At 42.0% G+C, this 18,564-nt stretch overlaps 3 protein-coding genes across 6 annotated transcripts in view; 2 read left to right on the top strand and 1 right to left on the bottom strand.

Annotated features, from left to right (window-relative positions):
- Positions 1–18,564, top strand: part of ATP5F1B (ATP synthase F1 subunit beta) — a 271,439-nt gene that overhangs the window by 108,145 nt on the left and 144,730 nt on the right. The window lies entirely within an intron of this gene.
- NACA (nascent polypeptide associated complex subunit alpha) overlaps positions 1–18,564 on the top strand; it is a 224,325-nt gene that overhangs the window by 132,807 nt on the left and 72,954 nt on the right. The window lies entirely within an intron of this gene.
- The window catches only part of HSD17B6 (hydroxysteroid 17-beta dehydrogenase 6), a 28,039-nt gene continuing 17,289 nt past the window's right edge, over positions 7,815–18,564 (bottom strand). For all 3 annotated transcript variants that reach the window (XM_050747341.1, XM_050747340.1, XM_050747339.1), the window contains exons 3-5: positions 14,848–15,106; positions 10,619–10,782; positions 7,815–8,484 (exon numbers count right to left, since the gene is read on the bottom strand). In XM_050747341.1, the coding sequence (XP_050603298.1) occupies positions 8,267–8,484; positions 10,619–10,782; positions 14,848–15,106 (641 nt within the window). In that variant the 3' untranslated portion in view covers positions 7,815–8,266. The remainder of the gene's footprint in view (positions 8,485–10,618; positions 10,783–14,847; positions 15,107–18,564) is intronic.

The raw sequence follows: 18,564 nt of genomic DNA, 5'->3' as shown, positions 1-18,564 counted from the left end.
CGCTGAACGTGCAGGTTTGTTACATAGGTATACATGTGCCATGCTGCTTCGCTGCACCCATCAACCCATCATCTAGGTTTTAAGCCCCACATGCATTAGGTATTTGTCCTAATGCTCTCCCTCCCCTTACCCCCGACACCCAACAGGCCCCAGTGTGTGATGTTCCCCTCTCTGTGTCTATGTGCTCTCGTTCAACTCCCACTTATGAATGAGAACATGTGGTGTTTGGCTTTCTGTTCCAGTGTTAGTTTGCTGAGGATGATGGTTTCGAGCTTCATCCATGTCCCTGCAAAGCACGTGACCTCATATGGCTGCATAATATTCCATGGTATATATGTGCCACATTTTCTTTATCCAGTCTATCATTGGTGGGCATTTGGGTTGGTTCCAAGTCTTTACTATTGTAAATAGTGCTGCAATAAACATTTGTACGCATGTCTTTATAGTAGAATGATTTATAATCCTTTGGGTATATACCCAGTAATGGAATTGCAGGGTCCAGTGGTATTTCTGGTTCTAGATCCTTGAGGAATCACCACACTGACTTCCAGAATGGTTGAACTAATTTACACTGCCATCACAGTGTAAAAGCGTTCCTATTTCTCTGCATCCTCTCCAGCATCTGTTTGTTTCCAGACTTTTCAATGACCGCCATTCTAAATGGTGTGAGATGATATCTCATTGTGATTTTGATTTGCATTTCTCTAATGACCAGTGATGATGAGGTTTTGTTTATATGTTTATTGGCCGCATAAATATCTTCTTTTGAGAAGTGTTTATTGGTATCTTTCACCCACTTTTTGATTGAGTTGCTTTTTTCTTGTAAATTTGTTTAAGTTCCTTGTAGATTCTGGATATTAGACCTTTGTCAAATTGATAGTTTGCAAAAATTTTCTCCCATTCTGTAGGCTGCCTGTTCACTCTGATGATAGTTTCTTTTGCTGAGCAGAAGCTCTTTCATTTAATTAGATACTATTTGTCAATTTTGGCTTTTGTTGCAATTGCCTTTGGTGTTTTAGTCATGAAGTCTTTACCCACGCCTATGTCCTGAACGGTATTTCCTAGGTTTTCTTCTAGGGTTTTTATGGTTTTAGGTTTTATATTTAAGTCTTTATTTATCTTGAGTTAATTTTTGTATAAGGTGTAAGCCAGGGGTCCAGTTTCAGGTTTCTGCTTATGGCTAGCCAGTTTTCCCAGCACCATTTATTAAACAGGGAATCCTTTCCCCATTGCTTGTTTTTGTCACTTTGTCAAAAATCAGATGGTTGTAGATGTGTGGTGTTATTTCTGAGGCCTCTGTTCTGTTCCATTGATCTATATATCTGTTTTGGTACCAGTACCTTGCTGTTTTGGTTACTGTAGCCTTGCAGTATAGTTTGAAGTCAGGTAGTGTTATGCCTCCAGCTTTATTCTTTTTGAGAAAGAGTTTCTCTCTTGTTGCCAAGGCTGGAGTGCAATGGGGCGATCTCAGCTCACTGCAACCTCCGCCTCCCAGGTTCAAGCAATTCTCCTGCCTCACCCTCCCAAGTAGCTGGGATTACAAGCATGAGCCACCACATCTGGCTAATTTTTTGTATTTAGTAGAGATGGGGTTTTGCCATGTTGGCCAGGCTGGTCTTGAACTCCTGACTTCAGGAGTTCCCTCAGTCTCCCAAAGTGCTGGGATTACAGGTGTACACCACCACGCCCAGCCTACAATTTCTATTTCTTTTTTTTTTTTTTTTTTTTTTTTTGAGACGAAGTCTCACTCTGTCACCCAGGCTGGAGTGCAGTGGCGTGATTTCAACTCACTGCAAGCTCCGCCTCCCAGGTTCACGCTATTCTCCTGCCTCAACCTCCCTAGTAGCTGGGACTACAGGCGCCTGCCACCACGCCCAGCTAATTTTTTGTATTTTTAGTAGAGAAAGGGTTTCACCGTGTTAGCCAGGATGGTCTCGATCTCCTGACCTCATGATCCACCCACCTCAGCCTCCCCAAAGTGCTGGGATTACAGGTGTGAACCACTGTGCCCAGCCCAAATTCTATTTCTTAACAGTAAAACCTTGTGGTTATCTATGGGGTAAATATATTGCCCAGTTGGTGGCTTGTCTTTTTGCTCTAAGTTAAGGGGTATTTTTATGTAGAGAAGTTCTTAATTTTGATCAAATTTAACAATCTTCCTTTGTAATTAAGTTTTGTGTACCTTGTTTCAAGAGGCTTCCCTGTCCTAAAGACATAAATATATTCTCAATTTTTTTTTAATCTTTTAAAGTTTTGTTTTTCACATTTAGGTATTTATTACACTGGGATTTGTTTTTGTGCCTGGTATGGGATAGGTATTATTCTCTGTTTTTTAAAAGTTGTCCTTTCACCACTTATTGGATCATTTCCCCACCACCTCATTTTCCTCCCACTGTCATATCAAGTTTTCATATACGTTCATTTATTCTTTTTTTTTTTTTTGAGACAGAATCTCACTCTGTCGCCCAGGCTGGAGTGCAATAGCGCAATCTTGGTTTACAGGTTCAAGCAATTCTCGTGCCTCAGCCACCCTAGTAGCTGGGATTACAGGCGTGCGCCACCACATCCAGCTAATTTTTGTATTTTTCATAGAGATGGGGTTTCACCATGTTGGCCAGGCTGGTCTCAAACTCCCGGCCTCAGGTGATCTAGCCACCTTGGCCTCCCAAAGTGTTGGGATTACAGGCATGAGCCACTGCACCCAGCCTTTCCACTCTATTGCTTACATCCATTTGTCTATCTTTACCTTGCACCTATTTGTTTATGTTACTACAGTTTTACTGTAAGTCTTAATGTTTACGGAGGCAAGTTTCCCTCAGCTTGTTCTTCAAAATTGTCTTGGCTCTGCTTGCCCGTTTGCTCTCCCAATTAAATTTGAAAATCAGATTTTAAAATAAAAAAAAAAAAAAGCTATTGGAATTTTGATTAATTGAACTGGAATCATACTAAATTTATAAATTATTTGATATATTTTTTATGATATTAAGACTCTTTATTCATGAGTATTGTATATGTTTACATTTATTTAGGCCTTAATGTCTTCAATAAAATTTTATACTTTTCTTTTTTGTTTGACACCAAGTCTTGCTCTATCACCCAGGCTGGAATGCAATGGAGCAATCTCAGCTTACTGCAACCTCCACCTCCCGGGTTCAAGCAATTTTCCTGTCTCCACCTCCCAAGTAGCTGGGATTACAGGCATGCACCACCATGCCTGGCTAACTTTTGTATTTTTAGTAGAGACGGGGTTTCACCATGTTGGCCAGACTGGTCTCGAACTCCTGTCCTCAAATGATCTGCCCTCCTCAGCCTCTTAAAGTGCTGGAATTACAGACGTGAGATACCGTGCCCAGCCAATTTTATACTTTTCTACGTGAAGGTATTATACAAAGTCTGTTAGATTTATTCCTAGGTACCTTATATTTTTGTTGTTGCTATTGCAAATTATAACATTTTTAAAATTACAGTTTCTATATTATGTGTGAGATTTGCTTCGAGACATAATGATATAAATGGTTTATAACTAATTGAATAAAATAAGAATTAGTCCATTCTTTTTTGCTGGGTGCAGTGGCACAATCTCGGCTCACTGCAACATCTGCCTCCCAGGTTCAAGTGATTCTTGTGCCTCAGCCTACCAAGTAGCTGGGATCACAGGTGCACACCATGATGCAGGTTAATTTTTGTATTTTCAGTAGAGGTGGGGTTTTGCCATGTTGGCCAGGCTGGTCTTGAACTCCTGACCTCAGGTGATCCATCCCCACCTCAGCCTCTCAAAGTGCTGGGATTACAGGAGTGAGCCACCTAACCCAGCCAATTAGTCCATTCTTAAATAAAAAATAAAGGAGATAGACATGTCACCTTTTAAACATAGATGGAATGATGAAGTTAGAAATCACTATTTGCAACCATCATAGTAATAACTGATTTAGATAAGAATCATTAGTAATTCTAAAAATTATTTGTTAAAGTTTGATGAGGAACAGGACATTTATACAATCTCAAGATATCCTCACAAATTACTTATTAATTACAAAGGAAAAAATGTTAACTTTACAGTGGAGAAGCATGGCAGACTCTAATCAAGGATTCAAAATTAACACCAAGAATGAGATAAACACATCTATGCCTACTGATGTGATGCAGTGAGGGGGACACAATATCACTTCTGTGGCATTTCTGCCAAAATGCATAGCCTGGATCTAAAAATGAGGACACAGCATACAATCCAACTTGGGGGCCGGGCGCCGTGGCTCAAGCCTGTAATCCCAGCACTTTGCAAGGCCGAGGCGGGTGGATCACAAGGTCAGGAGATCGAGACCATCCTGGCTAACTCGGTGAAACCCCGTCTCTACTAAAAATACAAAAAAATTAGCCAGGCGTGGTGGCGGGCACCTGTAGTCTCAGCTACTCCGGAGGCTGAGGCAGGAGAATGGCTTGAACCGGGGAGGCGGAGCTTGCAGTGAGCCGAGATGGCGCCACTGCACTCCAACCTGGGCGACAGAGCGAGACTCCGTCTCAAACAAACAAACAAAAAAACAATCCAACTTGGGGTCGCTTTACAAAATAACTGGCCCATACTCTTTAAAAATGTCAGAATTGTGAAAGACAGAATTGTGAAAAAGAATTAAGCTATTCAAAATTTAGTGAGAACAGGAACATGACAATTGAATGCAAAGTAAGATCCTGTATTAGATCCTGGGGAAAAAATTTAATTGCTATATAGAACATTTTTTGAACAACTGGCAGAATGTATATAAGAACTAAAGATTAGATAATGGTATTACATCAAAGCAGGGTGACCAGATGTCTCCATTTACCTGGGACAGTATTCATTTATATTTGTTATCCCTGTGTAAATTTTTTTAAATTTTTTGTATTGATACATAATCGATGTACTTATTTTGGGGATATATGTGATAATTTGATACATTCATATAATGTGTAAAGATGAAATCAGGGTTCCGTGTAAATGATTAATAGTTCCTCCTGGCCAGGCGCGGTGGCTCACACCTGTGATCCCAGCACTTTGGGAGGCTGAGGCGGATGGATCACTTGAGGTCAGGAGTTTGAGACCAGCCTGGCCAAGTGAAACCCCCTCTCTACTAAAAATACAAAAATTAGCTAGGCATGGTGGCACACACCTGTGATCCCAGATACTCAGGAGGCTGAGGCAAGGGAATCACTTGAACCCAAGAGGCGGAGGTTGCAGCGAGCCGAGATTGTGCCACTGCACTCCAGCCAGGGTAACACAGCAAGACTCTGACTCAAAAAATAAATAAATAAAAGTGCCTCCTTTTACTCTCAAAAGTAACCCATATAGGGGTCACCCATATAAGGGAATGTCTGCAGTGGGGATTTCTGATAAATCTTTTGTTCTCACGGAAGAGGACAGATGCAGACATCACCACCCTTCTCCCTCATACTATCATTGTGTTTTGTGTGAAAGTTGCCAGAATCAAAATGGAGTCACGAATGTTTAAAGAAAGAAGAGCCCTGACAAATCGAGCCAGGGAAGGCCACGAAGAGAAGGTTCTTTAGGCTTGTATGTCTCACAAAAAAAGACTCTGGAAAAATCATATCCTTGCACAGAAGCCATCTGAAACTTCCATAAAAAACACCGCAAGAACATCTGCCCCAGAACTGCCTGTCCAGCCAGGACTGACATCATCCTTGTTATTTACCTTTGTAGCCAAATATAATTATTTAAAACAATTGTGCAATCTGCCTCTTTTCTTTAAAAACCTTTGTCTTCCTTTACCTCCCTGAATATGCACATAGCTTACTATGACAGGTATATTCTCATTGCAGCACTCTATTCCCAAATAAATGTATTTTTCTTTTAGAGAGCCTCCCTTTGTTTGTTATTTAGGTTGAACTATATGGTGTCATTTGAAATCTTAAGTGATGTCTGGATCTGCAGCAACCATTTTACAACCTTGAGGTGATAAGCTAGAAGAAAAGGCCAGAAGACGCACAGACTTTAATCCTGGCATAGATGAGTCACTGAAGCAATACCAGTGACCTCCTATCTACTAATTTACTATTAATTAACAAACTTTTTTTTTTTTTTTTGAGACAGGGTCTTGCTTTGTCACCCAGGCTGGAGTGCAGTGGTGCGATCTCAGCTCACTGCAAACTCCATCTCCCAGGTTCAAGCTATTTTCATGCCTCAGCTTCCAGAGTAGCTGGGCTTATGGGTGCATACCACCACGCCTGGCTAATTTTTTTTTTTTTTTTTTTTTTTTTTTTGAGACGAAGTCTCACTCTGTCGCCCAGGCTGGAGAACTGTGGCACGATCTCGGCTCACTGCAACCTCTGCTGCCCGGGTTCAAGTGATTCTCCTGCCTCAGCCTCCTGAACAGCTGGGATTACAGGCGCCCACCACCGCGCCTAATTAATTTTTGTAGTTTTAGTAGAGACGGGGTTTCACCTTGTTGGCCACACTGTTCTCGAACTCCTGACCTCGTGATCCGCCTACCTCGGTGTCCCAAAGTGCTGGGATTACAGGCGTGAGCCACCACGCTGGGCCAATTTTTGTATTTTTAGTAGAGACAGGGTTTTGCCATGTTGGCCAAGCGGGTCTTGAACTCCTGACCACAGGTAATCCACCCCTGCCTCAGCCTCCCAAAGTGCTAGGATTTCAGGCGTGAGCCACCATGCCTGGCCTAAGAAAACAAACTCTTTCTTAAGTCATGCTACTATTTGAAGCCAGTTCTCCCACTTATGCACCAAACTCAATCCTCTCTCAACCTTCTTGCCATCATTTCAGCAATTCTCCAATCTCTCTCCTACATCATGACTTGTACTAAGTACCCAGTACAATAACTGAATAGAAGATCTACCCCATGTCCATCATTGTGAAGTTTTAGAACGCCTGCAATAAAAGATAAAGATTCCAAATAAAATAAACATTTATGTACTTATCTTCTAAATAAAGAGCCTAAAACCTTCCATAGAATAGGGACAAAAAGGAACAAAGGAACAAGAATCAGAATGGCATTAAAGTTCTTACTGGATACAACAAGAAAGTGAAGCAATGTCTTTAAAATCCTGAAAGAAAATTATTTCCAACTCTAGAAGTCCATACTCAGCCAATCTATTATAAGAACAGAGACTTTTTTTTGTTTTGTTTTGTTTTTGAGACAGATTCTCACCCTGTCGCCCACACTGGAGTGCAATGGTGTGATCTCGGCTCACTGCAACCTCCACCTCCCAGGCTCAAGCAATTCTCCTGCCTCAGCCTCCCAAGTAGCTGGGATTTCAGGTGCCCAACACTACGCCCAGCTAACTTTTGTATTTTTAGTAAGATGGGGTTTCACCATGTTGGTCAGGCTGGTCTCAAACTCCTAACCACAGGTGATCCACCCAGCTTGGCCTCCCAAAGTGCTGGGATTATAGGCGTGAGCCACCATGACTGGCCAATAGAGCATGCCTGGCCAACAAAGACCTTTTTTTTTTTTTTTTTTTTTGAGACAGAGTCTCGCTCTGTCACCCAGCCTGGAGTGCAGTGGTGCGATCTTGGCTCACTGCAAGCTCTGCCTCCCAGGTTCATGCCATTCTCCTGCCTCAGCCTTCCAAGTAGCTGGGACTACAGGCACCCGCCACCACGCCCAGCTAACTTTTTGTATTTTTAGTAGTGACAGGGTTTCGTCGTGTTAGCCAGGATGGTCTCGATCTCCTGACCTTGTGATCCGTCCTCCTTGGCCTCCCAAAGTGCTGGGATTACAGGCGTAAGCCACCATGCCTGGCCAATAATTTCTTTTTAAAAAAAGAAGAAATGTATTGGAGAAAAAAGACTGCTGACAAAAAGGGAAGAGAAAGAAAAATCAAATATTTATTAAAAGTACCATAATACAGACCCATTTCAAGTAAGGATGAACACATTAACATATTTCTTAGTAGTTTCTTCACAATAGATTATTAAAGCATAGAACAATTATTCATATTCGTAAAGAAATGACTTCAAAATAGGTTAAATTGTTTTCCATCTACTGTGTTTAATAAGGCAAGAACAAATGATTCACTCTGGAAAAATAGTCTCATCAAAAAAGGGGTGAAATAGTAAAGATTCATCACCTAAAGTGGTAAGCTTTGGATATCTGAAATATAAACATGTTAGTACTCTGATGATGACAGATAAATGAATTTAGGCAAGAAAATGCATTCTTACAAAAAGCCTGGGTTCTAAATCAGGATTACTGAGACACTAACAATTAATTTCAGATTTTTGTCTTCATTCCAAGAAGCACCAACCCAGTTTTCTTTAGACTGCCTGGGCTGGTTTGGGCCAAGATCTAGTCAAAATGTAGTCTGCAAGTGATGTAGGTAAATAAGATACAGGGATGAAGAAAAATTTAGCATCCCAGCCAGCTGAATATCGAGTTCGTGGATACACTGATGTCAGAGCATGTTCCATGCAGTCAGTGACCAGGTTCAGGTTTGTGCTACAACCCAACAGCCCTTCCTTGATGATATTGTAAACTGTAAACAAAAAAAGAAATGGTGGTCAACAATCTTATTCCCTATATTTTTATGATCATGCAGTCACAGAAGTCTAAGCACATCTAATTTCTACAAGATAGAATGATCTAGAATGTGCGTCCCAATATGATAGCCACTAGCCACATGTAGCTATTGAGCACTTAAACAATAGCTAATGCACTAGAATGAAAACTAAAGTCTGGATTTTATTTAATTTTAATTTTAAAACTCAATCATTTTTTCTTTTTTTGTTTGGTTGGTTTTTTGGGGGGGTTTTTTTGAGACAGGATCTTGCTCTGACACCCAGGTTGGAGTGCAGTGGTGCAATCTCAGCTCACTGCAACCTCTGCCTCCCAGGCTCAAGTGATCCTCCCTCCCCAGCTTCCCACATAGCTGGGACTACAGGTATGCATCCCCATGCCCAGCTAATTTTGTTTATTTTTTATAGACACAAGGTCTCACTATGTTGCCCAGGATGGTCTTGAATTCCTGGGCTCAAGCAATCCTCCCACATCGCCCACATCGGCCTCCCAAAGTGCTGGAATTATAGGTGTGAGACTCCATCCCTGGCCTCAAAATTCAATTCTGATGGCTGGGCACAGTGGCTCATGCCTGTAATCCCAGCACTTTGGGAGGCCAAGGCGGGTGGATCATTTGAGGTCAGGAGTTTGAGACCAGCATGGTCAACATGGTGAAACCCCATGTCTACTAAAAATACAAAAATTAGCCAGGCTTGGTGGTGCATGCCTGTAGTCCCAGTTACTCAGGAGACTGAGACAGGAGAATTGCTTGAACCCGGGAGGCAGAGGTTGCAGTGAGCCAAGATTACAGCCTGGGTGACAGAGTGTGACTCTGTCTCAAAAAAAAAAAAAAAACACACACACACACACACACACACACACACACAACTCAATTCTGTTACTAGAAGAATTTAAAATATGTTTAGAACAACACAGATATGGGAATATACTTTTTCAACTGGAATTTTTTTTAACATTCTTGAGATATAATTCATATATCATAAAATTCAGCCATTTAAAGTGTACAAATCAATAATTTTTAGTATATTCAGAGTTGTGCAATCATCATCACAATCTACATTTAGAACACTTTCATCATCCCAAAAAGAAACCCCGTACCTATTAGAAGTCATTCCCATTTTTCACTGCCACCTCCTCCTCCAGGTCTTCAGAATAATATTCGTATAGGAAATTGACCAGTCCCACTCCCACAAGGCTCCTATCACCTGAACATGAGAAGTATAGCCTCAGGGAATGGCCCATAAGGCCCTGCAAAGACTTGTCCTCACTGACTTACCTCTTCCCACCTACATGCTTTCTCCTGTCACATTAAGACACATAGTTTGTGGACAAGCCCTTTGTTATCAAAAGGGTAAACAATGATGAAGACTGCACTTTACTTGAGCAGACATCTCACACCAGCCCTGCCATGCCACCAAGGGGCACACCCTCTCAAGCTTCCATGCCTCTAAGTATGTAATACCTCCTAGTGCTTAGGTGCCCCGGCCCACAGAGGACAGGGCAGGGAAGAGCCTGGCCCCAGGCCGCCTATATGTCCCCTTCCTCAACTGTGATAGTCATCAGACCAAGCCAACCATGAGAGCACTGGGACCTTCCTGACTTCCTTCTGTTCTGGGAAGGTTTTATTTAAGGAACTTTGTTCTGAGAGGATCTGCCAATCATTGTCCACCAACCCTCTTTTCCCTTCCTCATGCAAGGGTACTGATATGGTTTGGCTTTGTGTCCCTACCCAAATCTCATCTTGAATTATAGTCCCATAATCCCCACATGTCGTGGGAGGAACCTGGTGGGAGGTACTGAATCATGGGGGTGGTTCCCTCATGCTGCTCTTACAATAGTGAGTTCTCACAAGATCTGATGGTTTTATATGGGGCTTTCCTCTGCTAGCACTCATTCCCTCTCCTGCCATCCTGTGAAGAGGTGCCTTCTGCCATGATTGTAAGTTTCCTGAGGCCTCCCCAGCCATGCAGAACTGTGAGTCAATTAAACCTCTTTTCTTTATAAATTACCCAGTGTCGATTATTTCTTCATAGTAGCATGAGAATGGACTAATACAGGGTACCCATTATCCCTATCAAAAGAAAAAAGCTTACAGGCATCAAAATACTGCTGTCCATAGGTCTCCTTAATATGCTTGGGGGCTTCTTTCCAACTTTGCTTCATTTCCTCTAAGGACCGTGTCAGGTTTGTCATTCCCGTTCTGAAGTAGCCAGGTTCAACTATGCTGATTTTCACCCCAAAATGTTGAAGCTCACGCCTGAAATAAAACCCCACAAGTTATGATTAAAAACCACCACCATTTCAATGCTTTCAGGAAGGAAAAGCAAAATAAAAAAGATTATAAAATACCTTTACTGAATATTTTAAAGAATAAAGAAATGGAGAGGAAAAAAATTTAAATATAAACATCCCTGGATCCAACAATTAGGAAATTATTACACCAACTACCATAACCATTCAACTCTAGAATCACTCATTTAATAAAGAGTTATTAAGTACCTACTGTGTGCTAGACTCTAGAGGCATGAAGGATACCAATGACAATAAATAAAATTAGCATTTATTATGACTGGCACTGTGCTAAGTGTCTCACAAACTCAGAAGATTAAGACTCAGTTCCTCACCTCAGAAAGCTCACAGTGGGTGAGTCCAATAAGTAGGCAAATAATTACAACACAACTCAAAAGAATGATAAAGGAGAGGCATTCAAGGGGCTATGAAAGTAGAGAAGAAGGTACAGATAGATTTTCTGAGGGAGTCAGGGAAGTCTTCAGTGAGGAGAAAAATATTTCAGTTGAGTCTTAAAGCAGGAATCCCCAAACCTGGGGTGCAGACCGGTAAGTCCGCGGTCTGTTATGGACTGGGCCACACAGCAGGAGGTGAGCAGTGGGCAAGCCAGCATTATTACCGCCTGAGCTCAGCCTCCTGTCAGATCAGCCAGATATTAGAGTCTCATAGGAGCATGAATCCTATTGTGAACTGTGCATGCGAGGGATCTAAGTTGTGCCCTCCCTATAAGAATCCTGAGGTGGAACAGTTTCATCCCAAAACCATCTCTTTCTTCCCACCACCCCCACCCAGGGCAGTGAAAAAACTGTCTTCCACGAAACAGGTCCCTGGTGCCAAAAAGGTTGGGGACTATTATCTTAAAAGACAAAAGGAAATTTCCAAGTGAAGAAAAGGGAAGAGTAACAAACCAGGCAATGCGAATTCCACATGCAAAAGCATGGGCTTGTGGAAAATGACAGTGTGTTGACTAAAAGATCACTAATGAAACAGATATGAGCATTAAAATTGCCAGTTCCAGAATATTCAAGTTAGTTTAACAAACAGTTCCAAAAATACTTATCAAGGGCCGATTATAGGCTAAGTACTGCACTAAGTACCACCTACACCGAGAGAAGTAAGACGGCATTGTGCACCATGGCAGAGGCATACTCTAGGAGCTCTAGGGACAGTGATGAGGAGTGTTCCCTAAACTACAAGTTCAGGCAACCTTGCTGGAGAAGACGAAGCTGAAGCTGATAGAAAGGAGAAACGTTTGAAATAATGGTCCATAAGGAGGCAGACCACAAAGCATTATGACCTCTAAGCAGTGGTTCTCAAAGTGTGGACCCTGGATCAATGGCATCATCAGCATCTGGTAACATTTTAGAAATGCAACGTATTGGGCCCCAGTCTAGGCTCTGGGGGTGAGACTCAATAATCTGTTTTAACAAGCCTTCCAGGTGACTCTGAGGCATGCTAGAGTTTAAGAATTACTGTTCTAAGGAAAAAGCCTCGCTTACCAAACCAAAACCTAAAACCTTCCATGTTAGAGCTTCAAAAAGAGTCTCCAGGTGCCCATATGCAACGGAGAAGAGGAAAGGGCTTTGCAGCCAGAGGTGACTCTCCTCCTCTAAATTTCACTTCTCCTTGGAGTTTTCTCACTCTGATTTCTACCACCCCTTGTCTCCATTCCCCTTTAACACTCCAATGCAAATATAGAACAAAATTTCCTTTGCTTGTTTATCCTGAGCACAACTAGGGTGAACTTGAATTTTCTAAAGGAATTACATAGTCATTGGAATGTTGGAAGGATATATCTTTGCTCTTAGTCTGGGAATGAGTCAAGGAGTCTGAGAGACCAGTCGTAGGTGGTGGTAAATCACACAGCAGCCCTGTGGCAGTACACAGAACGTTAGATAGGCAGGAAGCCAAGTGAGGTGCCTACCACATGGTAACAACTCATGTACTTTCTTGGCTATTTCTCTGTTTCCTCCCTAGGCATGTAACACTCACATTGCAACACTTACACACCAGTCATGGTATGTGGTAGGCTAAATAAGGGCCCCCAAAGAGATCAGGTCCTAATCCCTGTAAATGTTACCTTATGTGACAAAGACTTTGCAGGTGTGATTAAGTTCAGGCTGTTGAGATAGGGGGTTATCCTAGATTATCTGCGTTGGCCCTAAATGCAATCACAAAGATCCTCATAAGAGAAGCAGAAGTGGATTTGATGACTGACAAAAGAGGAAAAGGCGATGTGATCACTGAGGCAGAGACTGGAGTGATGTAGCCACAGCCAAAGAATTTCAGAACGAATGTGGCCCTGTCAACACCTCAGTTTTGACCCAGTGATACCAATTACAAACTGATTACAAAAAAAAAGTGTTGCTTTAAAACACCATATACCATAAATTACCTATGATAATTTATCACAGTGGTCATAGAAAGTCAATACATGTTGCCTTTAATATTCACAGCGCATTTCCAAGTGAAACTGCCCAAAAGTCAGCCCCTGCTAAAGAGGAGTGTGCACAGCAATATTTTGGACCATGTTACTACAGCCTCTTGTCCACAGCTGATTGGACCAGGAAGGGGACTTGATAGGAGGAGAGTCCCTTGCAAGGCTGAACAGTAGCTCTGCCTGTGATTACCAATATGACTACGAGCAAATTACCAAACCTCTGTGCCTCAGTTTCCTCAGATGGATAATAAGAATAAAAATAATGCCTTCTTCATTGGGTTGCTCTGAAAGTTAAATGATTTAATGGATGGAAAGTACTTCCAGCAGTGTCTTACCCATAACCATGCACAAAAATGTCACACAATGTGGTGTCGCCTGGCACACACAAAAAACGAACTCAGCCAATAGGATTCTCTCTCAAGAACTGTAAGGAAAATAGGCTGAGTGCAGTGGTACAGGACTGTAGTCCTAACTACTCAGCAGGCTAAGGCAGCAGGACAGCTTGAGCCCAGGAGTTCAAGGTTGTAGTAAGCTATGATCATGCCTGTGAATAGCCACTGCACTCCAGCCCATGCAATATAGTGAAATTCTGTCTCTTAAAAATAAATAAATAGGCCAGGCACAGTGGCTCACACCTGTAATCTCAGCACTTTGGGAGGCCAAGGTGGGTGGATCACATGAGGTCAGGAGTTCGAGACCATCCTAGCCAGCATGGTGAAACCCCATCTCTGCTAAAATTAAAATAATTAGCCAGGTGTAGTGGCATGTACCTGTGGTCCCAGCTACTTGGGAGGCTGAGGCACAAGAATCACTTGAACCCAGGAGTCAGAGGTTGCAGTGAGCCAAGATTGCATCACTGCACTCCAGCCTGGGCGACAGAGTGAGACTCTGTCTCAGAAAATAAATAAATACACATACACACATATATATGATACACACACATATATACTGGGGTGGGGAGGTTCTATAAAAAGAATGAAGCAGCTGGTGGAAGGACATGGAACTGAAAGAATGCATGAATAAAAGCCAGGTCGGGCACAGTGTCTCATGCCTGTAATCCCAACATGTTCGGAGGCTGAGGCAGGAAGATCACTTTAGCCCAGGCGTTTGAGACTAGCCTGGGCAACATAATGAGACTCCATCCCTGCAAACTACAAAAAATTAGCTGGGCATGGTGGTGTGCACCCACAGTCCCAGCTACCAGGGAAGCTGAGGTGGGAGGATCGTTTGAGTGCGGGAGGTTGAGGCTGCAATGAACCATGATGATCACACAACTGCACTCCAGCTTGGGCAACAGAGTGAGACCCTGTCTCAAAACTACAAAATAAATATTGAGAATTAAACTGTGACATAATGGTAGAAGATAAAGACCTGGGTCAAAACACAGTTCTGCCAAATTCTGGCTATGATAGGTGAACTTTGGGAAAGATATGTAAATTTGAGGTTGTTGTCTATATAAAATAAACTAGTAGTAATATCTGTGTATCAAGATTTGAGGAGTGATGAAATAAGATAGGTGAAAGCAACTAGTACAATGCCTGGGACATATTTCAGTGCTCAATAGTTGTTTTTGTTTTAACTTAAGAGAGTTACCTCAGAATATCTGAAAAGGCTTCCACTCCATACTTGGAGATACAGTAGACTCCTGCAAAAAAAGCAACTCTTCCCAGAATGCTGGAGACATTGACAATCCTTCCCCGTGCTCTCCTCACCAAGGGAAGCATGCTCAAGGTCACCTGGATCACACCAATGAGGTTCACTTTGAGGATATTCATAGAGTCCTCCATGTTCAGCCACTCACATAAGGTCACTGGTTTAACAACGCCTGCATTGTTCACCAGTCCCCAGAGTCCTAAAACAATTAAAAGTCGTATCAGAAGTTTCATTTCAGGCAAAAATACTCTATTTTGAACTTTGGTGGGGAAAGAATCACTCTTGAGGAATCATAACCACTAACCACCCCAGGAGAGTTTGCAGCCCAAATTATATAACATACAAGTTTGCTAAATATAATTTATTTTTAAGACAGAGTCTCACCCTGTCGCCAGGTTGGAGTGCAGTGGCACGATCTCAGCTCACCGCAACCTCTGCCTCCCAGGTTCAAGAGATTCTCCTGCCCTCAGCCTCCCAAGTAGCTGGGACTACAGGCACGTGCCACCACACCCAGCTAGTGTTTGTATTTTTAGTAGAGATGGGGTTTCACCATGTTAGCCAGGATGGTCTCGATCTCTTGACCTCGTGATCCACCTGCCTCAGCCTCCCAAAATGCTGGGATTACAGGCGTGAGCCACTGCAGCCAGCCTGCTAAATATAATTGTTAAATAAAAGCATTGAAAATATTAATAAAAATACTATAAAATTGATCAAGCAGATTTGAGAAAGAACCAAATAAAACTTTCAGAAATAAAAGATACAACTATTGAAATTTTAAAATTTGGTAGACATTTTTAAATTTTAAAATTTGGTTTAATAGGAGATAGACATAGTGGAAGAAAGAAAATAGCAAACTGGAAGACAGTAAAGAAAATTATACAGACTATGGCACAAATATAAAGAGATGAAAAACATGAAAGAAAAAGGAAGTCAGACCAAAGTAAAAACATTTAACATATGTCTAATCAGATCCAGAAATAAGGGAGGGAAATGGAATAAAGGCAGTATTTGAAGTAATGATGGCTAAGAATTTTCCAGAAGTGATAATGAACAGATTAAAGAAGCCCTCCCTATTTAAAGTGTTTGTTTTTTGGTGTCGTAAAGAAATAGCACTTGAACATAAATTTAATTTTTTTAGTAAGGCCATTTTTTTTACTTTTTGCAGAAAGGGTATACTCGCCAGCAGTTTCGCCATGCGAGTATACGCAACATAGGAGACAGGGCCATTTATAACCCGACTTGTCTGTTTTATTGTTGTGTCTGGTTTTTATTGGCTGCAACGGGACCTCACATTTTGTATTTGTCTTAATTGGCTAGCAACTTAGAACTTCTTTTTTTTTTTTTTTTTTTTTTTGAGACAGAGTCTTGCCCAGCAGGAGTGCAGTGGCGGTATCTCCACTCACTGCAAGCTCCGCCCCCCGGGTTCGTGCCATTCTCCTGCCTCAGCCTCCCGAGTAGCTGGGACCATAGGGGCCCGCCACCACGACTAGCTAATTTTTTTTTGTATTTTTAGTATAGGCGGGGTTTCGCCATCTTCGCCAGGATAGTCTCGATCTGCTGACCTCGTGATCCGCCCTCCTTGGCCTCCCAAAGTGCTGGGATTACAGGCGTAAGCCACCACACCTGGCCTCACTTAGAACTTTTTAAAAGAGGCAAAGGCAGAGGAGAGCAAAGGAAGGAGGAAGTAATTTGTGGAATGTTGAGAAAGGTAAAAACACCTTCAAAGGCCGGGCGCGGTGGCTCACGCCTGTAATCCCAGCACTTCGGGAGGCCGAGACGGGCGGATCACGAGGTCAGGAGATCAAGACCATCCTGGCTAACACGGTGAAACCCCGTCTCTACTAAAAATACAAAAAAAAAAAAAAAATAGCCGGGCATGGTGGCCGGCGCCTGTAGTTCCAGCTACTCGGGAGGCTGGGCAGGAGAATGGCGTGAACCCGAGGGGGCGGAGCTTGCAGTGAGCCGAGATCGCGCCACTGCACTCCAGCCCGGACGACAGAGGGAGACTCCGTCTCAAAAAAAAAAAAAAAAAAAAAAAAACCTTCAAATAAAGAAGAGGAACAGGCTATGACCTAATACTTGTTTGGACCAGTATAAGCACGTCAGGCAAATATTTAGGTTAAATTGTGGGAGCTAAGAACATAAAGTACATTGATTTCTTTATTACAGCTAGCAGATATTTAAGAATGTTAGTACAGGTCTTTGAATAAATTTTGGTTTTTTAAAAAGTCACTATTTATTCCTAATTAGATGGGGAGGAAAGTCTTTGAGAAGGAACCTCTACTTTACTTTTTCCACCCCCAAAAAAATAAATCCCAAGCAGTATAAACAGAGAAATCCATACCTAAACACACCAAAATAAAGATCAAAAATAATAATAATAATAAAATCAGAGAAAGAGAATATCCTTAAATAGCCAGAAAGAAAGGACAGATTATTTTCAAAGGAAAAACAATTAGGCTAACAACCGACTTATCAAGGCATGAACAACAGGCTGGGAGCAGGGGCTTACGCCTGTAATTCCAGCACTTTGGGAGGCCGAGGCGGTTGGATCACGAGGTCAGGAGATGGAAACCATCCTGGCTAACACGGTGAAACCCCGTCTCTACTAAAAATACACACACACACACACACACACACACACACACAAAATTAGCTGGGCATGGTGGCAGGCGCCTGTAGTCCCGGGTGGAGACTGAGGCAGGAGAATGGCCTGAACCCGGGAGGCGGACCTTGCAGTGAGCCAATCGCGCCACTGCGCTCCAGCCTGGGCGACAGAGCGAGACTCCCTCTCAAAAAATAAAGGACATGAACAACAGGAGACAGAAGACTGGAATGGTGTCCAATGTGCCAAGATAAAGTAATTATAAACATAGACTAGCCTATCTGCAAAAATATCTTTCAAGAATAAGGGTAATCAGACATTTTAATAAATATTTTTCTTTAAAAAAAAAAAAAAAGATTTTGCCCCAGCACCTTCTAAATTCTAATTCTTAGGCATATATTCAGTAAGGAAGAAAGAAATTTTAGATGGAAAATTCAAGAAGGAGTAATGAGAAAAAAAAAAAAAAAAAAAAGGTAAAAAGAGGATAAATCTAAACAAACATTACACATTGGAGAGCCAAAAACCAGAACTGAAATACACAGCAGCAATAGCATGTATGTCAGGAAGGATGACTGAAATGTGAGTGTTCTGAGGGCCTTGGATTACTCAGGAGAAAGGTAAAGATGTTAATTTTACATTTGGTAAACCACATATGCATTTAAAATTTCTACAGGAACTACTAGGGAAATAGAAATAGAGAATATTATAGTACTTTCAATTTAGTAGTGGAAAAAGTGGAATAAACAATCAATTCAAAAGAGGATAAAAGAAACAGGAAAAAAGAAAAAGCACAAAATAAGATGAAATAAATAAATCCAAACATAATAATTAAGGCCAGGCTCAGTGGCTCATGCCTGTAATCCCAACACTTTGGGAAGCTGAGGCATTAGGATCACTTGAGACCAGGAGTTTGAGACCAGCCTGGGCAATGTAGGGAGACCCACTCTACAAAAATATTTTATTTTAAGTTAGCTGAGTGTGGTGGTGCACACCTGCAATCCTAGCTACTCAGGAGGCTGAGGTGGGAGGATGGCTTGAGTCCAGGAATTGGA

Source organism: Macaca thibetana, chromosome 11, assembly GCF_024542745.1.
Source record: "Macaca thibetana thibetana isolate TM-01 chromosome 11, ASM2454274v1, whole genome shotgun sequence".
In the NCBI taxonomy this organism is placed as follows: domain Eukaryota; kingdom Metazoa; phylum Chordata; class Mammalia; order Primates; family Cercopithecidae; genus Macaca; species Macaca thibetana.
Note: the sequence above shows the minus strand (reverse complement) of the source record. Positions and strands in the feature narration are given on the sequence as shown.